The sequence below is a fragment of the Canis lupus genome, chromosome 11 (assembly GCF_048164855.1).
Source record: "Canis lupus baileyi chromosome 11, mCanLup2.hap1, whole genome shotgun sequence".
In the NCBI taxonomy this organism is placed as follows: Eukaryota; Metazoa; Chordata; class Mammalia; order Carnivora; family Canidae; genus Canis; species Canis lupus.
In genome coordinates, this window is record NC_132848.1 from 25,825,451 (window position 1) to 25,840,231 (window position 14,781).

The following is a 14,781-nucleotide window of genomic DNA, read 5'->3' on the forward strand; positions in this document are numbered from 1 at the left end:
GCCATATTGCATGAAATAGAAGTCTCTCGCTCCCCAAGTGATGATAATTCTACGCTGAAATCCTAGGAATAAGAGAAGAGCTGTATTAGTCAGGGTCCTGTAGGAAACAGATGGCACACTCAGACTGGGTAATTTGAGGAGGTTTTAATTGTATCATTCAGGAGAAGGGAAACGTTCCATTTCAGGTATGAAGAGTTTTGATAGAGGAATTCAGGGTTTGTCCAACTGTCTGAAGAACAGGGGTTGAGAAGGTCAGGGAAGCTGTGCCTGACCGTCTCTGGCTGCGGTACCACAGTGATGAGCTCACAGTGAAGCCACCAAGCATCTGCGTCTGCTGCTTGAGCTACCTTTCAGGATATCAGTCTCTCCTTTTTCTTCTGTCTTCCAAACCTCTCTTGTGCTTCTCCTTGCATCCATGCTGGAAAGGAGGTTGCAGAAAGAAGCTTCCAGCTTCTTCGATCTGCAGAAGAGGACTTAGAAGTCGGGGCTTCATGACGTCAGGTTGACCACAGAACAGAATTGGGAGTGTTTACAAAGGGTGAGCAGGGGTGGGGGCTGCCAGTGAGAAAGTAGCGTCTCCTGGACCAGCAAGAGCTGTTACTTTCTCAGGCCTGAGGAAGAAGCAGTTGCTGAGACCTGGGGAAAGTGGCTGTTTAGGTTGTCCACAGGGAGCGTGGCCACTGGCAGACCATCTCAACCAGCCCCAGTGATTGCGGGGTTGGAACTCAGCACATCCTACCTCCCCCTTCTCTTCCTACCTCTTCCCAGCCAGGCAGGGCCAGAAGCCAGGAGCCCTGAGCCTCTTGGGGTCCGTACTGTGCCCCCTTGCAGGATGTAGAGCAGGGCGGAGATGGGGGAGAAAGGAAGCTGGAGGGCAAACAGAATAATCCACCAGGCAGAGGCCATGACTAGATGTGTAGGGAGTGTTTTTATCTTGCGAAGTGAAGAGTTTTTTTTCCAAGGCAAGAGAAGGAGCAGAAAAACACTGGTTAAACCTGGAGTGAAAGAGGAAGCAGGTGCTTGAAAAGATATTCAAGGAGCCTGTATTGACAGTTTGGAGAACTTTGTGGAGAAGAGTGGATTGGAAAGTGAGATGGCGTTGGGCATGTGAAGGGAAGGGGGACGAAGGAAGCTGCTGTTTACTATAAGATGGCAAGGTCGTGGCCTGTGATGGGGTGGAGGGCGGGCCCCAGGCAGAAGCTGTGATTGCCATGAGGTGGGCGTGTGGACTTCTAGGCTGTGACCATACAGACAATAAGTTCAGGACCTCGCTTGTGCAACTCCACAGCTCCCTGAAACCATTCAGAAAGCTAGGAGAACAGGAGAAGATCAAAAAAGGGAAGTCAGGGAAAGGGAGAGTTGGGGAGGGAGGTGTGCCGGCAGACCTGTTTTCAGAGTGCGTATACAAATTCCTCATGGGTAACTGACTTCCTTTGGAGTCTCAAATTTTCTTTATCCAAGTCTGTATTCATTCAAACAAGGAAAATCAGGCATTTGTCATTATTAATCACGATGCTTCAAAACTAATTAGATTTGCTTTTTTAAAATGATAGGATAGTTTTGGAATGATCTCTATTAGTAGCTTATTTTATAATGCTAATACTAAAATTACAAATACTCTGGGCTGACATTTTCAATTACTAGTATACTTGGTTTGCCTATTGCTTTACTTGGAACTCCTAAAACAGATGAACTTCTATTCACTTTCTCATGACCAGATCCTTTATGTTTGTGAAGAATATTTAGCATGACTGGTATCCTGCAGGAGGTATTTGGCTGGAAATTTTTTCTTTTTTCGTCTGGTCCGTAATCCAGAACTATAACAATAGGGAGGAGGACATCCTGACAGGACAGGGAATCTCTAGAGAAGGGCTGAGTATGGACCCTCTGAGGAATCGAACCCAGGTCTCTTCCCCTGTGGAGATAGGGTTTTCTCAGGAACCAGGCAGCATGCAGCGCAACTGGCTGGTGCTAAACTGGTCTTCAGTTCTTAGGAGCTCCTGCTGAGGAAAAATTTGCAGCAAGTGACAAAATTGTTTATATACACAGGTTTTCAGAAGCCTGATTTTGTTTACAGAATGATTAATTAAACAACATGTAAAATACTTACTTGGGGAGAGGTCATCTCTTGAGAAAGCTTTTCATTAAACTTCCAGATGTAGTCTTTCTGTCCACTGTCACCCATCTCAGGCACCTTCTAGAAAGCCACTGGCACCAAGAGCCAGGATAGAGGCACACCACAAATAGAGATACTTGTGTGGGCACAATGCTTTCGGCGGTTCTGGAAATACTGAGGGAGGTCCTTGTGAGGGGAGGCAGAGAAAGGACACACTGAAAAGTGTTGGTGGCCACCTACTTTCAAGGCTGACCTCTGACAGGACAGGTGGCAGCTGTCACTGACTGCATCCTGGATCCTCTGGGAGTGTGGTATGAGGTACATGGCCTGAGGGGGCCTGCTGCTCAGGAGCCCTGTGAGTTCTGTGCTTTGGTGTCCTTGTCTGTAAAACCAGGATATCCGTGCTGTGAGGGCTAGTGACAGTGTGTGCGGAGGGCTGGTCCTGTCCCAGGCACTACAGTAAGCCATTGTCTGTTGCCCGGCAGAGTCACTGGAACACAGAAAAGAGCAGTCTGTTGGCAGAGGCATTTTGAAGATGATGAGAAGCAGTTTCCTTTAGATTCTGAGATTATTTGTACTTGAATGTTTAAAGATGACTTTGGGTCATGTGATTATATAATCAAACTTAGTATCAAAGTAGTAGTCTCTTGTCTAGCTATTTTAGACTGAAGATATTTCAGGAAGAAGTGGGGCGGCTTTCTGAGTTTGGAGTTACTGACCATCTTCAACCATGACCCACGTTTACTCTCCAAAGCCTCCTCGCGGCTCTCATGTGGACTCAAGTTGGGTTTTTTTCCCCTGGAACTGGGCCTGGAGGATTTTACAGGCAGGGTGTTCAGCATCCTCCAGCTCTGCTTTTAGATCGATCATGTTCTATTTTCTCTTCCTGCAACTCTCTCATCTCCCTGCCACACCACCACCTCTGAGTAGGTACGTTCTAGCCTAGTTCTCTAAAGCCTAGTTCTTATACCATTTATTGGTTCACAGAATGCCTGCCTTGTGCTCTGTACCATTTAGTGACAGGATTACAGCAAGGTGCAAAGTCTCTTCCCTTTGGGAAGTTTACATTCTAGTTGGGGGAGAGACAGTACACAAATAACTTATCAGTGTCTGTTGGGAAAACGTGCTGGGGAGGGAGATGGGGAAAGCCCAGCCTCAGGTGTGGAGTTAGCTATTTTTAATAGGATGTTAAGGCCAGGAAGGCCTTACCAGTCAGTTGACATTTGCCCAGAGACTGGAAAGAAGTAAGAGGGGCACACCATGTTGCTATGGGCTAGAGCAAAATTCCTCTGTAAAAATGCTTTTGGTGAAAAAAAAAAAAAAAAATGCTTTTGGTGGTCACAGGAGCACCAGGATACAGGAGCACAGGATACAGCAGGCTAGAACAGAGGGTAGTGGGGGGAAGAGGTCAGAGGTAATGGGGTGGAGACAGAGACCCCTAAAAGCACCTTCACTTGAATGAGATGGGGAGCTCTCATTGGGCTTGGAGATAAGGAATCCAGCTTACCTTTTTTTCTTTTTTAAAGATTCTATTTATTCATAAGAGACAGTCAGAGACATACGCAGAAGAAGCAGGCTTCATGCAGGAAGCCTGATGTGGGACTCGATCCTGGAATCAAACCCTAAGCCAAAAGCAGATGTTTAACCGCTGAGCCACCCAGCTGTCCCTTCAATTTACCTTTTAAAAGGATCACTGACTTTCTCCCTCTAGCAACTTTATTGTCCGCTAGCTCCCTGAGCAGGAACTAAGAATAACTTAGTAAGCCATTGTGGGAAAATTGTCCTAACTTCCCCTACCACATAGGTGTTTCACAGCTTTTTTTGAGAGGAAGAAGGAAGGAGAGAATCTTAAGCAGGCTCCATGCCCAGCTTGGAGCCTGACACGGAGCTCGATCTCACAACACTCAGGTGATGACTTGAGCCAAAACCAAGAGTCAGACACTTAACCAAACCACACAGGCACCTCTCGCAACTTCCTTTTTAAATAATTGATTTTAAAGACTTTTTGGAGCAACTTGGTCTTGTCTTACTCAGCTGACTCTGAGAAGGAGACAGGCCCAGACAAAAGGCAAAATAAAATGATCTCTTGATTATCTAAGAAGAGTAATACATTACATACTAATTACATTAGCAAAGGTAATACAACATGTTGACCCAATCAGATGACTTTGGGAAGAGTCTAGGTCCTAGCTTGATGAATTTTTATTTTCCTCCATATCTTGTACTGTCCTCCAAAGTGACTGTTTTAATTCCCTCTTTCACAGTAATGGCCAGTAATAACTCTGAATACTAGGTTGGCACATTAAAAAAAAAAAAAAAAATGTGGGCGTTAGAGGTGCTGGAACTTCTTGTAGATCTCCAGAAAGAATCTGGAAGAAGGGTCACTGCTACTTTGGCTTATGCTCCCTAGGCCTTTGTCCCTGGGAGTTAAGGATAGATGGTTGAAGGGAGGAGTGCCTTACACACCATTACATGTCAAGAAAGAGGTTAAGCCCTAGGTCTGTGTGGATGACTGCAGCTCTCAGGAATCCATACAGTGATGAGATTTGAGTGTCCTGGGGTCGCCAGTCATCACAGGTAGTTCGGTAATTACAGGCAACTTGGAGTAGCGTACATTTGGACATAAGAGACTTGATTTCTGTTCTCTGGCAAGTTCTGTTTCTCAAAGTTGGGGAGGGCAGGACAGCCTTGGAGGGACTGCGTTATTGTTATTTTGAGACCTCAGTCCAGTGATCAGGCTATAATACAGGGAAGCAAGTAGATGACAGTGTTTTTTCTCACCCTCCCCAGCATAGCTGGAAGACTTACTTGAAAATTGCTTTTTTTTTTTTTATTAATACTAATAGCACATATTTTAACCCAGTTGAATGTTGGGGGTTCACTTATTTCATAATGAGGGTTTTTTTTCTGTATTAAATTTGAATTTACCCAGAATGTTTTCTTTTCATACTCCTCATAGATGTCTGCTGTACTCTTGAGGCCATTTCTCTGCTTACTGGCATTTTCAGAAATGGATAGGTTAAGAAATAAAAGATGAAATTCAAAGCAATCCCCTTCATCTGGACATATGAATTATTGTATCCCCTCCATCACCCAGACCTGATTTTCTTTGTACGGAGATGCGTGTCTGATATTTTTCTGTCTCCTCTTCCATTTCCAGGAGGGCTGTTGGCCTGCTGCCGTGCTGCTGAACAGTATGCAGTCCTTCCGGGAGCAAAGCAGTTACCACGGAGACCAGCAGAGCTACCCACAGGAGGTACACGGCTCATCCCGGATAGAAGAGTTCAGCCCGCGTCAGGCCCAGATGTTCCAGAATTTTGGGGGCGCGGGTGGTGGCAGCGGTGGCAGCGGCGGCAGCAGCGGTGGTGGGCGACGAGGAACGGCAGCTGCAGCAGCAATGGCTAGTGAAACCTCTGGCCATCAGGGCTACCAGGGTTTCAGGAAAGAGGCTGGAGACTTTTATTACATGGCAGGCAGCAAAGACCCTGTGACGACAGGAACCCCGCAGCCACCTCAACGAAGGCCTTCGGGGCCCGTGCAGAGCTACGGCCCCCCCCAGGGGAGCAGCTTTGGCAATCAGTATGGGAGCGAGGGGCATGTGGGCCAGTTTCAAGCACAGCACTCTGCCCTTGGTGGTGTGTCTCATTATCAGCAGGATTACTCGGGGCCTTTCTCTCCAGGGAGTGCTCAGTACCAACAGCAGGCTTCCAGCCAGCAGCAGCAGCAGGTACAGCAGTTGAGACAGCAGCTTTACCAGTCCCACCAGCCTCTGCCACAAGCCACTGGCCAGCCAGCATCTGGGTCGTCCCATCTGCAGCCGATGCAGCGGCCCTCAACTCTGCCGTCCTCTGCCGCCGGTTACCAGCTGAGAGTGGGTCAGTTCGGCCAGCACTACCAGTCTTCTGCTGCCTCCTCCTCCTCCTCCTTCCCTTCACCGCAGCGCTTCAGCCAGTCTGGCCAGAGCTATGATGGCAGTTACAGTGTGAATGCTGGATCCCAGTATGAGGGACACAGTGTGGGTTCTAATGCACAGGCTTACGGAACACCATCAAATTACAGCTATCAGCCTCAGTCTATGAAAAACTTCGAGCAGGCGAAGATTCCACAAGGGACACAGCAGGGGCAGCAGCCGCCCCAGCAGCAGGCACAGCAGCCACAGCAGCACCCCCCGCAGCATGTGATGCAGTATACCAACGCTGCCACCAAGCTGCCCCTGCAGGCCCAGGTGGGGCAGTACAGCCAGCCTGAGGTTCCTGTGAGGTCCCCCATGCAGTTCCACCAGAACTTCAGCCCTATCTCAAACCCTTCCCCGGCGGCCTCTGTGGTTCAGTCTCCAAGCTGTAGCTCCACCCCATCTCCTCTTATGCAGAGTGGAGAGAATCTCCAGTGTGGGCAAGGCAGTGTGCCCATGGGTTCCAGAAACAGAATTTTACAGTTAATGCCCCAGCTCAGCCCGACCCCCTCAATGATGCCCAGTCCAAATTCTCATGCTGCGGGCTTCAAAGGGTTTGGACTAGAGGGAGTGCCAGAAAAGCGACTGACAGATCCTGGGCTGAGTAGTTTGAGTGCCCTGAGCACTCAAGTGGCCAATCTTCCCAATACTGTTCAGCACATGCTACTTTCTGATGCCCTGACGCCTCAGAAGAAGACCTCCAAGAGGCCCTCCTCATCTTCTAAGAAAGCAGACAGCTGCACAAACTCCGAAGGCTCCTCTCAGCCTGAAGAACAACTGAAGTCCCCTATGGCTGAGTCACTGGACGGGGGCTGCTCCAGCAGCTCTGAAGATCCAGGCGAGCGTGTGAGGCAGCTGAGTGGCCAGAGCACCAGTTCTGACACCACCTACAAGGGCGGAGCCTCCGAGAAAGCTGGCTCCTCGCCTGCACAGGGCACTCAGAACGAAGCCCCCAGACTCAATGCCAGTCCTGCGGCCAGAGAAGAGGCGGCCTCGCCTGGTGCTAAGGACACACCACTTTCGGCCGAGGGCAACCCAAAAGTCAATGAAAAAACAGTTGGGGTGATTGTTTCCCGGGAAGCTATGACAGGTCGAGTAGAAAAGCCTGGTGGGCAAGATAAAGGCTCCCAAGAGGATGATCCTGCATCCACCCAGAGGCCACCCAGCACTGGCGGGACAAAGGAAACCAGTCACCCACCAGTCCCGCAGCCAGAGCCCCCGGGGGGAGGGAGCAAAGGAAACAAGACCGTAGATAATAACTCCAACCACAATGGAGAGGGAAACGGCCAGGGCGGGCACTCGGCAGTGGGCCCTGGTTTTATAGGCAGGAGTGAGCCTAGCAAATCCCCGGGCAGCCTGCGCTATAGTTACAAAGATAGTTTTGGGTCAGCTGTGCCAAGGAACGTCAGTAGCTTTCCTCAGTATCCTACAGGACAAGATAAGGGGGATTTCACTGGCCACGGGGAGCGAAAGGGGAGAAATGAGAAGTTCCCTAGCCTCCTGCAGGAAGTGCTTCAAGGTTACCACCACCACCCTGACAGGAGATATTCTAGGAGTACTCAGGAGCATCAGGGCATGGCCGGTGGCCTGGAAGGAGCCACGAGGCCTAATGTCTTAGTCAGTCAAACCAATGAGTTAGCTAGCAGGGGCCTTTTGAACAAAAGTATTGGGTCCCTGTTAGAAAACCCACACTGGGGCCCCTGGGAAAGGAAGTCAAGCAGCACAGCTCCCGAAATGAAACAGATCAATCTGGCCGACTATCCGATTCCCAGAAAATTTGAAATAGAGCCTCAGTCATCAGCCCATGAGCCTGGGGGTTCCCTTTCTGAAAGGAGATCTGTGATCTGTGATATTTCTCCACTGAGACAGATTGTCAGGGACCCAGGGGCTCACTCACTGGGACACATAGGTACTGACACCAGACTTGGGAGGAGTGAGCGGCTCAATCCAAGTTTAAGTCAGTCGGTCATTCTTCCAGGTGGGTTGGTATCCATGGAAACAAAGCTGAAATCCCAGAGCGGGCAGATAAAAGAGGAAGACTTTGAACAATCCAAATCTCAAGCCAGTTTCAACAACAAGAAATCTGGAGACCACTGCCATCCTGCTAGCATCAAGCATGAGTCTTACCGAGGCAATGCCAGCCCAGGAGCTGCCCACGATTCCATCTCAGACTATGGCCCACAAGACAGCAGACCCACACCAATGCGGCGGGTCCCTGGCAGAGTCGGTGGTCGAGAGGGCATGAGGGGGCGTTCCCCTTCACAGTATCATGACTTCTCAGAAAAACTGAAGATGTCTCCTGGGAGGAGCAGAGGCCCAGGGGGAGATCCTCATCACATGAACCCACACATGACCTTTTCAGAGAGGGCCAACCGGAGTTCTTTACACGCTCCCTTCTCTCCCAACTCAGAGAGCTTAGCCTCTGCTTACCACACAAATACTCGGGCTCATGCTTACGGGGACCCCAATGCAGGTTTGAATTCTCAGCTCCATTATAAGAGACAGATGTACCAGCAGCAACAAGAGGAGTATAAAGACTGGAGCAGTGGTTCTGCTCAGGGAGTGATTGCTGCAGCACAGCACAGGCAGGAGGGCCCGCGGAAGAGCCCAAGGCAGCAGCAGTTTCTTGACAGAGTGCGGAGCCCCCTGAAAAATGACAAAGATGGTATGATGTATGGCCCACCGATGGGGACTTACCATGATCCCAGCGGTCAGGAAGGGGGGCGCTGCCTCATGTCTAGTGATGGTCTGTCTAACAAAACCATCGAATTGAAGCATGGCTCCCAGAAGTTACAACAAGAATCGTGTTGGGATCTTTCCCGGCAAACTTCTCCAGCCAAAAGCAGCGGTCCTCCGGGAATGTCCAATCAGAAGAGGTACGGGCCGCCCCATGAGGCCGACGGACATGGGCTCACTGACACGGCACAGTCATCCAAACCCAGTAATGTTATGCTCAGGCTTCCAGGCCAAGAGGATCATTCTTCTCAAAACCCCTTAATCATGCGGAGGCGGGTGCGTTCCTTTATCTCTCCCATTCCCAGCAAGAGGCAGTCACAAGATGTGAAGAACAGCAACACTGAAGATAAAGGGCGCCTCCTTCACCCACCGAAAGAAGGCGCTGATAGAGCGTTCAATTCCTACGCACATCTTTCTCACAGTCAGGATGTCAAGTCTGTCCCTAAGAGGGAATCTTCCAAGGACCTTCCAAGTCCAGACAGTAGAAACTGCCCTGCTGTTACCCTCACAAGTCCTGCTAAGACCAAAATACTGCCCCCCAGGAAAGGCCGAGGGTTGAAACTGGAAGCTATAGTTCAGAAGATCACATCCCCAAACATCAGGAGGAGTGCATCCTCGAACAGTGCGGAGGCTGGGGGAGACACGGTTACTCTGGATGACATACTGTCTTTGAAGAGTGGCCCTCCTGAAGGTGGGAGCATTGCTGTCCAGGATGCCGAAATGGAGAAGAGAAAAGGTGAGCTGGTATCAGACCTAGTCTGTCCGACAAGCCAGGAGTTAAACATAGAAAAGCCCCTGCCGAGGTCTTCAGAGGAGTGGCGTGGCAGTGGGGACGACAAGGTGAAGACCGAGACACACCCAGACACAGTCACTGCTGGAAAGGAACCCCCTGGCTCCATGACATCCACGACCTCACAGAAGCCTGGGAGTAACCAGGGGAGACCAGATGGTTCCCTTGGTGGGACTGCACCTTTAATCTTTTCTGACTCAAAGAATGTACCTCCAGCAGGCGTGTCGGCCCCTGAGGCAAACCCCAAGGCTGAAGAAAAAGAGAACGATACAGTGACGATTTCCCCCAAACAAGAGGGTTTCCCCCCTAAGGGGTACTTCCCATCAGGAAAGAAGAAGGGGAGACCCATTGGTAGTGTGAATAAGCAAAAGAAACAGCAGCCACCGCCTCCACCCCCTCAGCCCCCTCAGATACCAGAAGCTTCTGCAGATGGAGAGCCAAAGCCAAAAAAGCAGAGGCAAAGGCGGGAGAGAAGGAAGCCTGGGGCACAGCCAAGGAAGCGGAAAACCAAACAAGCAGTTCCCATTGTGGAACCCCAAGAACCTGAGATCAAACTAAAGTATGCCACCCAGCCACTGGATAAAACCGATGCCAAGAACAAGTCTTTTTTCCCTTATATCCATGTAGTAAATAAGTGCGAACTTGGAGCCGTTTGTACAATCATCAATGCTGAAGAGGAAGAACAGACCAAATTGGTGAGGGGTCGGAAAGGTCAGAGGTCTCTGACCCCACCACCCAGCAGCACTGAAAGCAAGGCACTCCCAGCTTCGTCCTTCATGCTGCAGGGCCCTGTTGTGACAGAGTCTTCTGTCATGGGGCACCTAGTTTGCTGTCTGTGTGGCAAGTGGGCCAGTTACCGGAACATGGGCGACCTCTTTGGACCCTTTTATCCGCAAGATTATGCTGCCACTCTCCCCAAGAACCCGCCTCCCAAGCGGGCCACGGAGATGCAGAGCAAAGTAAAGGTACGGCACAAAAGCGCTTCGAATGGCTCCAAGACGGACACTGAGGAGGAGGAGGAGCAGCAGCAGCAGCAGAAGGAGCAGAGGAGCCTGGCCGCCCACCCCAGGTTTAAGCGGCGACACCGCTCGGAGGACTGCAGCGGAGGCCCTCGGTCCCTGTCCCGGGGGCTCCCTTGTAAGAAAGCCACCGCCGAGGGCAGCAGCGACAAGACTGCCTTGGACTCCAAGCCCTCTGCGCCCACCACCTCGGAAGGGGGCCCTGAGCTGGAGTTACAAATCCCTGAACTACCTCTTGACAGCAATGAATTTTGGGTCCACGAGGGTTGTATTCTCTGGGCCAATGGAATCTACCTGGTCTGCGGCAGGCTCTACGGCCTGCAGGAGGCGCTGGAAATAGCCAGAGAGATGGTGAGTATGGCGTCCCTCTGGGGCTCGCTCTGCCTGGCTTGTCCCCTTCCCTCCTTCTCTCCTTGGTCTGGGGTCCAGCCTGACCGTTTATTCTGTATCACACGATGATTCCTCCAGATGAAAGCCCCTAGGCCCACACACCAGTAGACGGAAAATGAAGTAATTTGGAAGATTTGTGTAACTTATTTTTATTGGTAAGACGTGTTTCTAGGTTATAGAGTCGTGTCCGTGCAGCACCTCGTACCAAGGCGGGCTCCCCCTGCTCTACCTCCCTGGAACCTGCCCCATGCCTGGCTGCTTCCCTCTGTTTCTCCACCATAAGCTGTTACTGCTATTTGTGTTATTTATCGATGCTTTTCCCCCATTTTTCAACATCTGACTCTGTAACATAAAGTATACTATATGGTTCTATTTCCTCTCTTCTAAGACTGTTCATTTCTCTAGATTATTATCTCATGTTGTTACCGCTTTTACCGGACCACCTCTCTAATCCAGACTTGACAACAGGAAGTTCCTTCTTTAGGGCGGCCTCATACCTGTTATCCTGGGGTGTTCATCATTATTGTCACTCCCTTCTTTCTCCCAGTGAATGCCGTTTCCTGAACCCCACGTCTTCACCCTTCTTAGCCTGCACCTTCACTTAACGGAATGTATCGTCCCTGAGGAGCTTTCCTGACCAGCATGTGTGGGAGTTAAATACTTGGAGATCTGGCCTTGTATGAGAATATGTCTCTGTCGCCTTCTTGTGTTTACTTGAGGGTCAGTTGGGTATAGAATTCTAGATTTGAAATAATTTTCTCTCATTGTCCTGGAGTCCTGGCTCCTGACTTGGCCTTGAGCTTCTAGTGCTGCCACTAAGGGGACTGGGTGGCTAGGCATGGTCCTCAGCATGTGCTGCCTTGATCCTCTGGAGGCTTTCCCTGGGGTGGGTGTGGGGCGGGGGAGGTGTCCACTCACTGTGCTGCCCCCACTGGGAGATCTTGCCATCTGTAAACTCCTGTCTCCCACTTGGGGAAGTTTATTGTGTGTTATGTCTTGGAGAATTTCCTTCCCTCTGTTTTTTCTGTTCTTTCTGGAATCCTGTGAATTAGGTGCCTCCTAGATTAATTCTCTGGCTTTATCTTTTCTCTCCTGGATTCTCTCTCTCTGCCTTTTTGTTGTCATTTCTCCGCACCCTCTTCAGCTCTACTATCTAACTTTTTATTTGTTTATCTTCATTTCTGATATATAAGAAAACATCTTTGTTCTCTGAACATCCTTGTTGTAGGGACTGCCAACTGCTTGAATTGGATTGGGTTAAGGATCTACCTCATATAATTTTGAGCTAATGACCTGGTTACTGGCCCCACATTTTGAGCTGGCTGTGCCTTCCCCAGCTCTGTGCCACACAGTGGCTGATGTTCTTGTGGCCCCTCCACTGCACTCATTCCTCTCTCTGCCTTACAGACTGCTGGGTGCACCCTCTTTTGATTTCCAGCATCCGAAAATAGGGACATCTGTTGTGTGTGTGTGTGCGTGTGTGTGTGTGTGTGTCTGTTTCCTTTCCCGTTGTCTGTGTCCTCATATAAGTTTATCCTTCTATCTTTGTGGGAAGGGAAAAGATGTGGAAAAATGTATGTTCAGTCTGATATTTAATCACAGTTTTTGTATTTATATTTAAAATTAATTTATCATACTTAAATATACCGATGATTTTCAATCATAGTAAAGAAGGATTGAAACAACTGGGATCATAGTATTCTTGGATACTTTATACTGTTCTTTTGCTTGCACTTCCCCCAGAAGCACTGTATATTATTACATTGTCCCCAGAATTTATAACTGATAAAAAGGAAGTCAAAACTGTAAACTCTAGTAAGAAATGTAATTCATATGAAGCTTATATATTTTTTAGATTAGAACATTCTAATTCAGTCACACAAGGAGCTTGGCTTTCCCTCTGAGAGCCTCCCCCACCACGTGAGTTTTGTTTTACCTCCTTTCCTATCCACCACGTTCACTCCCGATCCCCAGGTTTGAAGTAGATTGGCTTCTTAGACATGGTGACATTTTACAATGTGAAAGTCTTAAAGGGACATAAGATTTAAGACCCTAAAGTACAAAATTCTTTAGTCAATTCTGAGTATTCTGTATAACCTGTCAGTCGTCGTCTTGCTCCAGTTGGTGGCCTGCCTGCCATATTTGGTGGTTTGTTTTGTTTTGTTTATTTGTTATTTTAGGTCTGTGTCCCTGCCCATCTGCCAGTGTTTTCTTTATTTCAACATAGAATATTATTAATATCTGTCAGAGTAACTTCTATGTGTAAACTGTTGAACATTCTGTAGCAGTAATTGGTAACCAGTAATCAGCAAGCTAACTCCTACTCAGCAGATCTCTAAATCCTGTGTCTCAAAACAGGTCTAGTTTATAGAAAGTAGAAGACACCCGAGAATGATGTGACCTCTCTAAACCACGAACTCCTCCATCCTGGAAGGGTTGGTGACCGGCAGGCCTGCCTTTTAAATTCCTAACAGGAATCTGTGTCTTCAAAAAGTGACAGTTCAGCTTACTACTTGTCAGCCTTAATCTCAAAGTAAAATCTGGCATGTTATAATTGCAACAGATATACGGAATATAATAACTCATTCTCGCTCATCTCTAACCACCACCACTCCCCTGCCCCGCCACTGTAGACTGGATGGTTAAGGTAACATGAAGCACTTTAGGTAGAGATCATCAAAAGTCGTTTTGTTTTTTAAAATATTAATTTCATCCTCAACTATTTCAGGAGTACTTCAAATTAATCACATATTCTAAGGGGTAAAAAGTTAGAATGCTTCATTTAAAGGTAAAAGGCATAAAAGCAGCTATTTTGGTTCCTATGCTACTTCTATATAGTAGAGGCTCTAAATAAGATTTTTGGGTTCTTTGGTGGCTCCACCAAAGCAGCAAATTCCACCATCTCCTTCTTTTTTTTTTTTAATATTTTATTTATTTATTCATGAGAGACACAGAGAAGAGAGAGAGGCAGACACACAGGCAGAAGGAGAAGCAGGCTCCATGCAGGAAGCCCAATGTAGGACTCGATCCACGGACTCCAGGATCATGCCCTGGGCCAAAGGCAGGCACTAAATAGCTGAGCCACCCAGGCATCCCGTACCATTTCCTTTAATAACAGGTTTCAGAACCCAAACAGTTGACCAGTCTTTTTTTTTAATTGAGATATAATTGACATATAACAAATATAAATTTCATGACAAATCTTCAATCTCATACTGTAGCTGTACGATTATTCCCTTTAATTGTACTGACACGATGCCAGTGCCCTTTAAAAATACTAAACTTTCTCTTCCTTCGCTTCCATTCTGTTTATGTAACATCCTTGTTTTAGAATAGAGTGCTAGCTTTGTATATTGAATTTAATTTCTCAGTACACTTGTGCATCTGTTTTATTCTCACAAGCCACCCAGTGAGATGGGAAGGGAGACAGTACCATCCCATTACCCTCAGAGTAAAGGATGACTTGGCTTTAGTGACGCATGCTCAGGTGGTATAGCCCAGGGATGTGTTGATTTTAAAAATGGTTGAAAACATTTATGCAGCTTTGGCTTTTTGAGCTCACTAATGTTCCACTATGACTACAAGATCTTTTTCTGTTTCATTTGCCTGGTTTTTATTCTCCTTTCCTGATGTACTTGGGAACAAATTAAAATTACACTAACTTGCCTTCTCTTATTTAATTTGATAGATGCTGTTTCAATTTGTCAAGGCCACTTTGAGTCTAGTTTTATCTTAGGTTTTAGCAGATGCATTCAATTTCAGCCCGCTTAACAAGCAT

General features: G+C 48.1%; 1 protein-coding gene and 1 long non-coding RNA gene across 7 annotated transcripts in view; one reads left to right on the plus strand and one right to left on the minus strand.

The window, feature by feature from the left end:
- TCF20 (transcription factor 20) overlaps positions 1 to 14,781 on the plus strand; it is a 102,911-nt gene that overhangs the window by 42,179 nt on the left and 45,951 nt on the right. For all 3 annotated transcript variants that reach the window (XM_072843681.1, XM_072843682.1, XM_072843683.1), the window contains one exon: positions 5,277 to 10,964. In XM_072843681.1, coding sequence (XP_072699782.1) covers positions 5,313 to 10,964 — 5,652 coding nt within the window. In that variant the 5' untranslated portion in view covers positions 5,277 to 5,312. Of the gene's footprint in view, positions 1 to 5,276; positions 10,965 to 14,781 lie in introns of those variants that run through there.
- Positions 130 to 10,347, minus strand: LOC140642734 (uncharacterized). Of its 4 annotated transcripts, none has more exons than XR_012039152.1 (3): positions 8,766 to 9,703; positions 5,216 to 6,079; positions 130 to 2,606 (listed from the first exon to the last, which is right to left on the minus strand). It is a non-coding gene; the product is annotated as an uncharacterized lncRNA (long non-coding RNA). The 4 variants fall into 4 exon arrangements; XR_012039150.1 differs by lacking the exon at positions 5,216 to 6,079 and having other exon boundaries at positions 130 to 2,000; positions 2,111 to 2,606; positions 8,766 to 9,696; XR_012039151.1 differs by lacking the exon at positions 5,216 to 6,079 and having other exon boundaries at positions 130 to 2,003; positions 2,111 to 2,606; positions 8,766 to 9,696.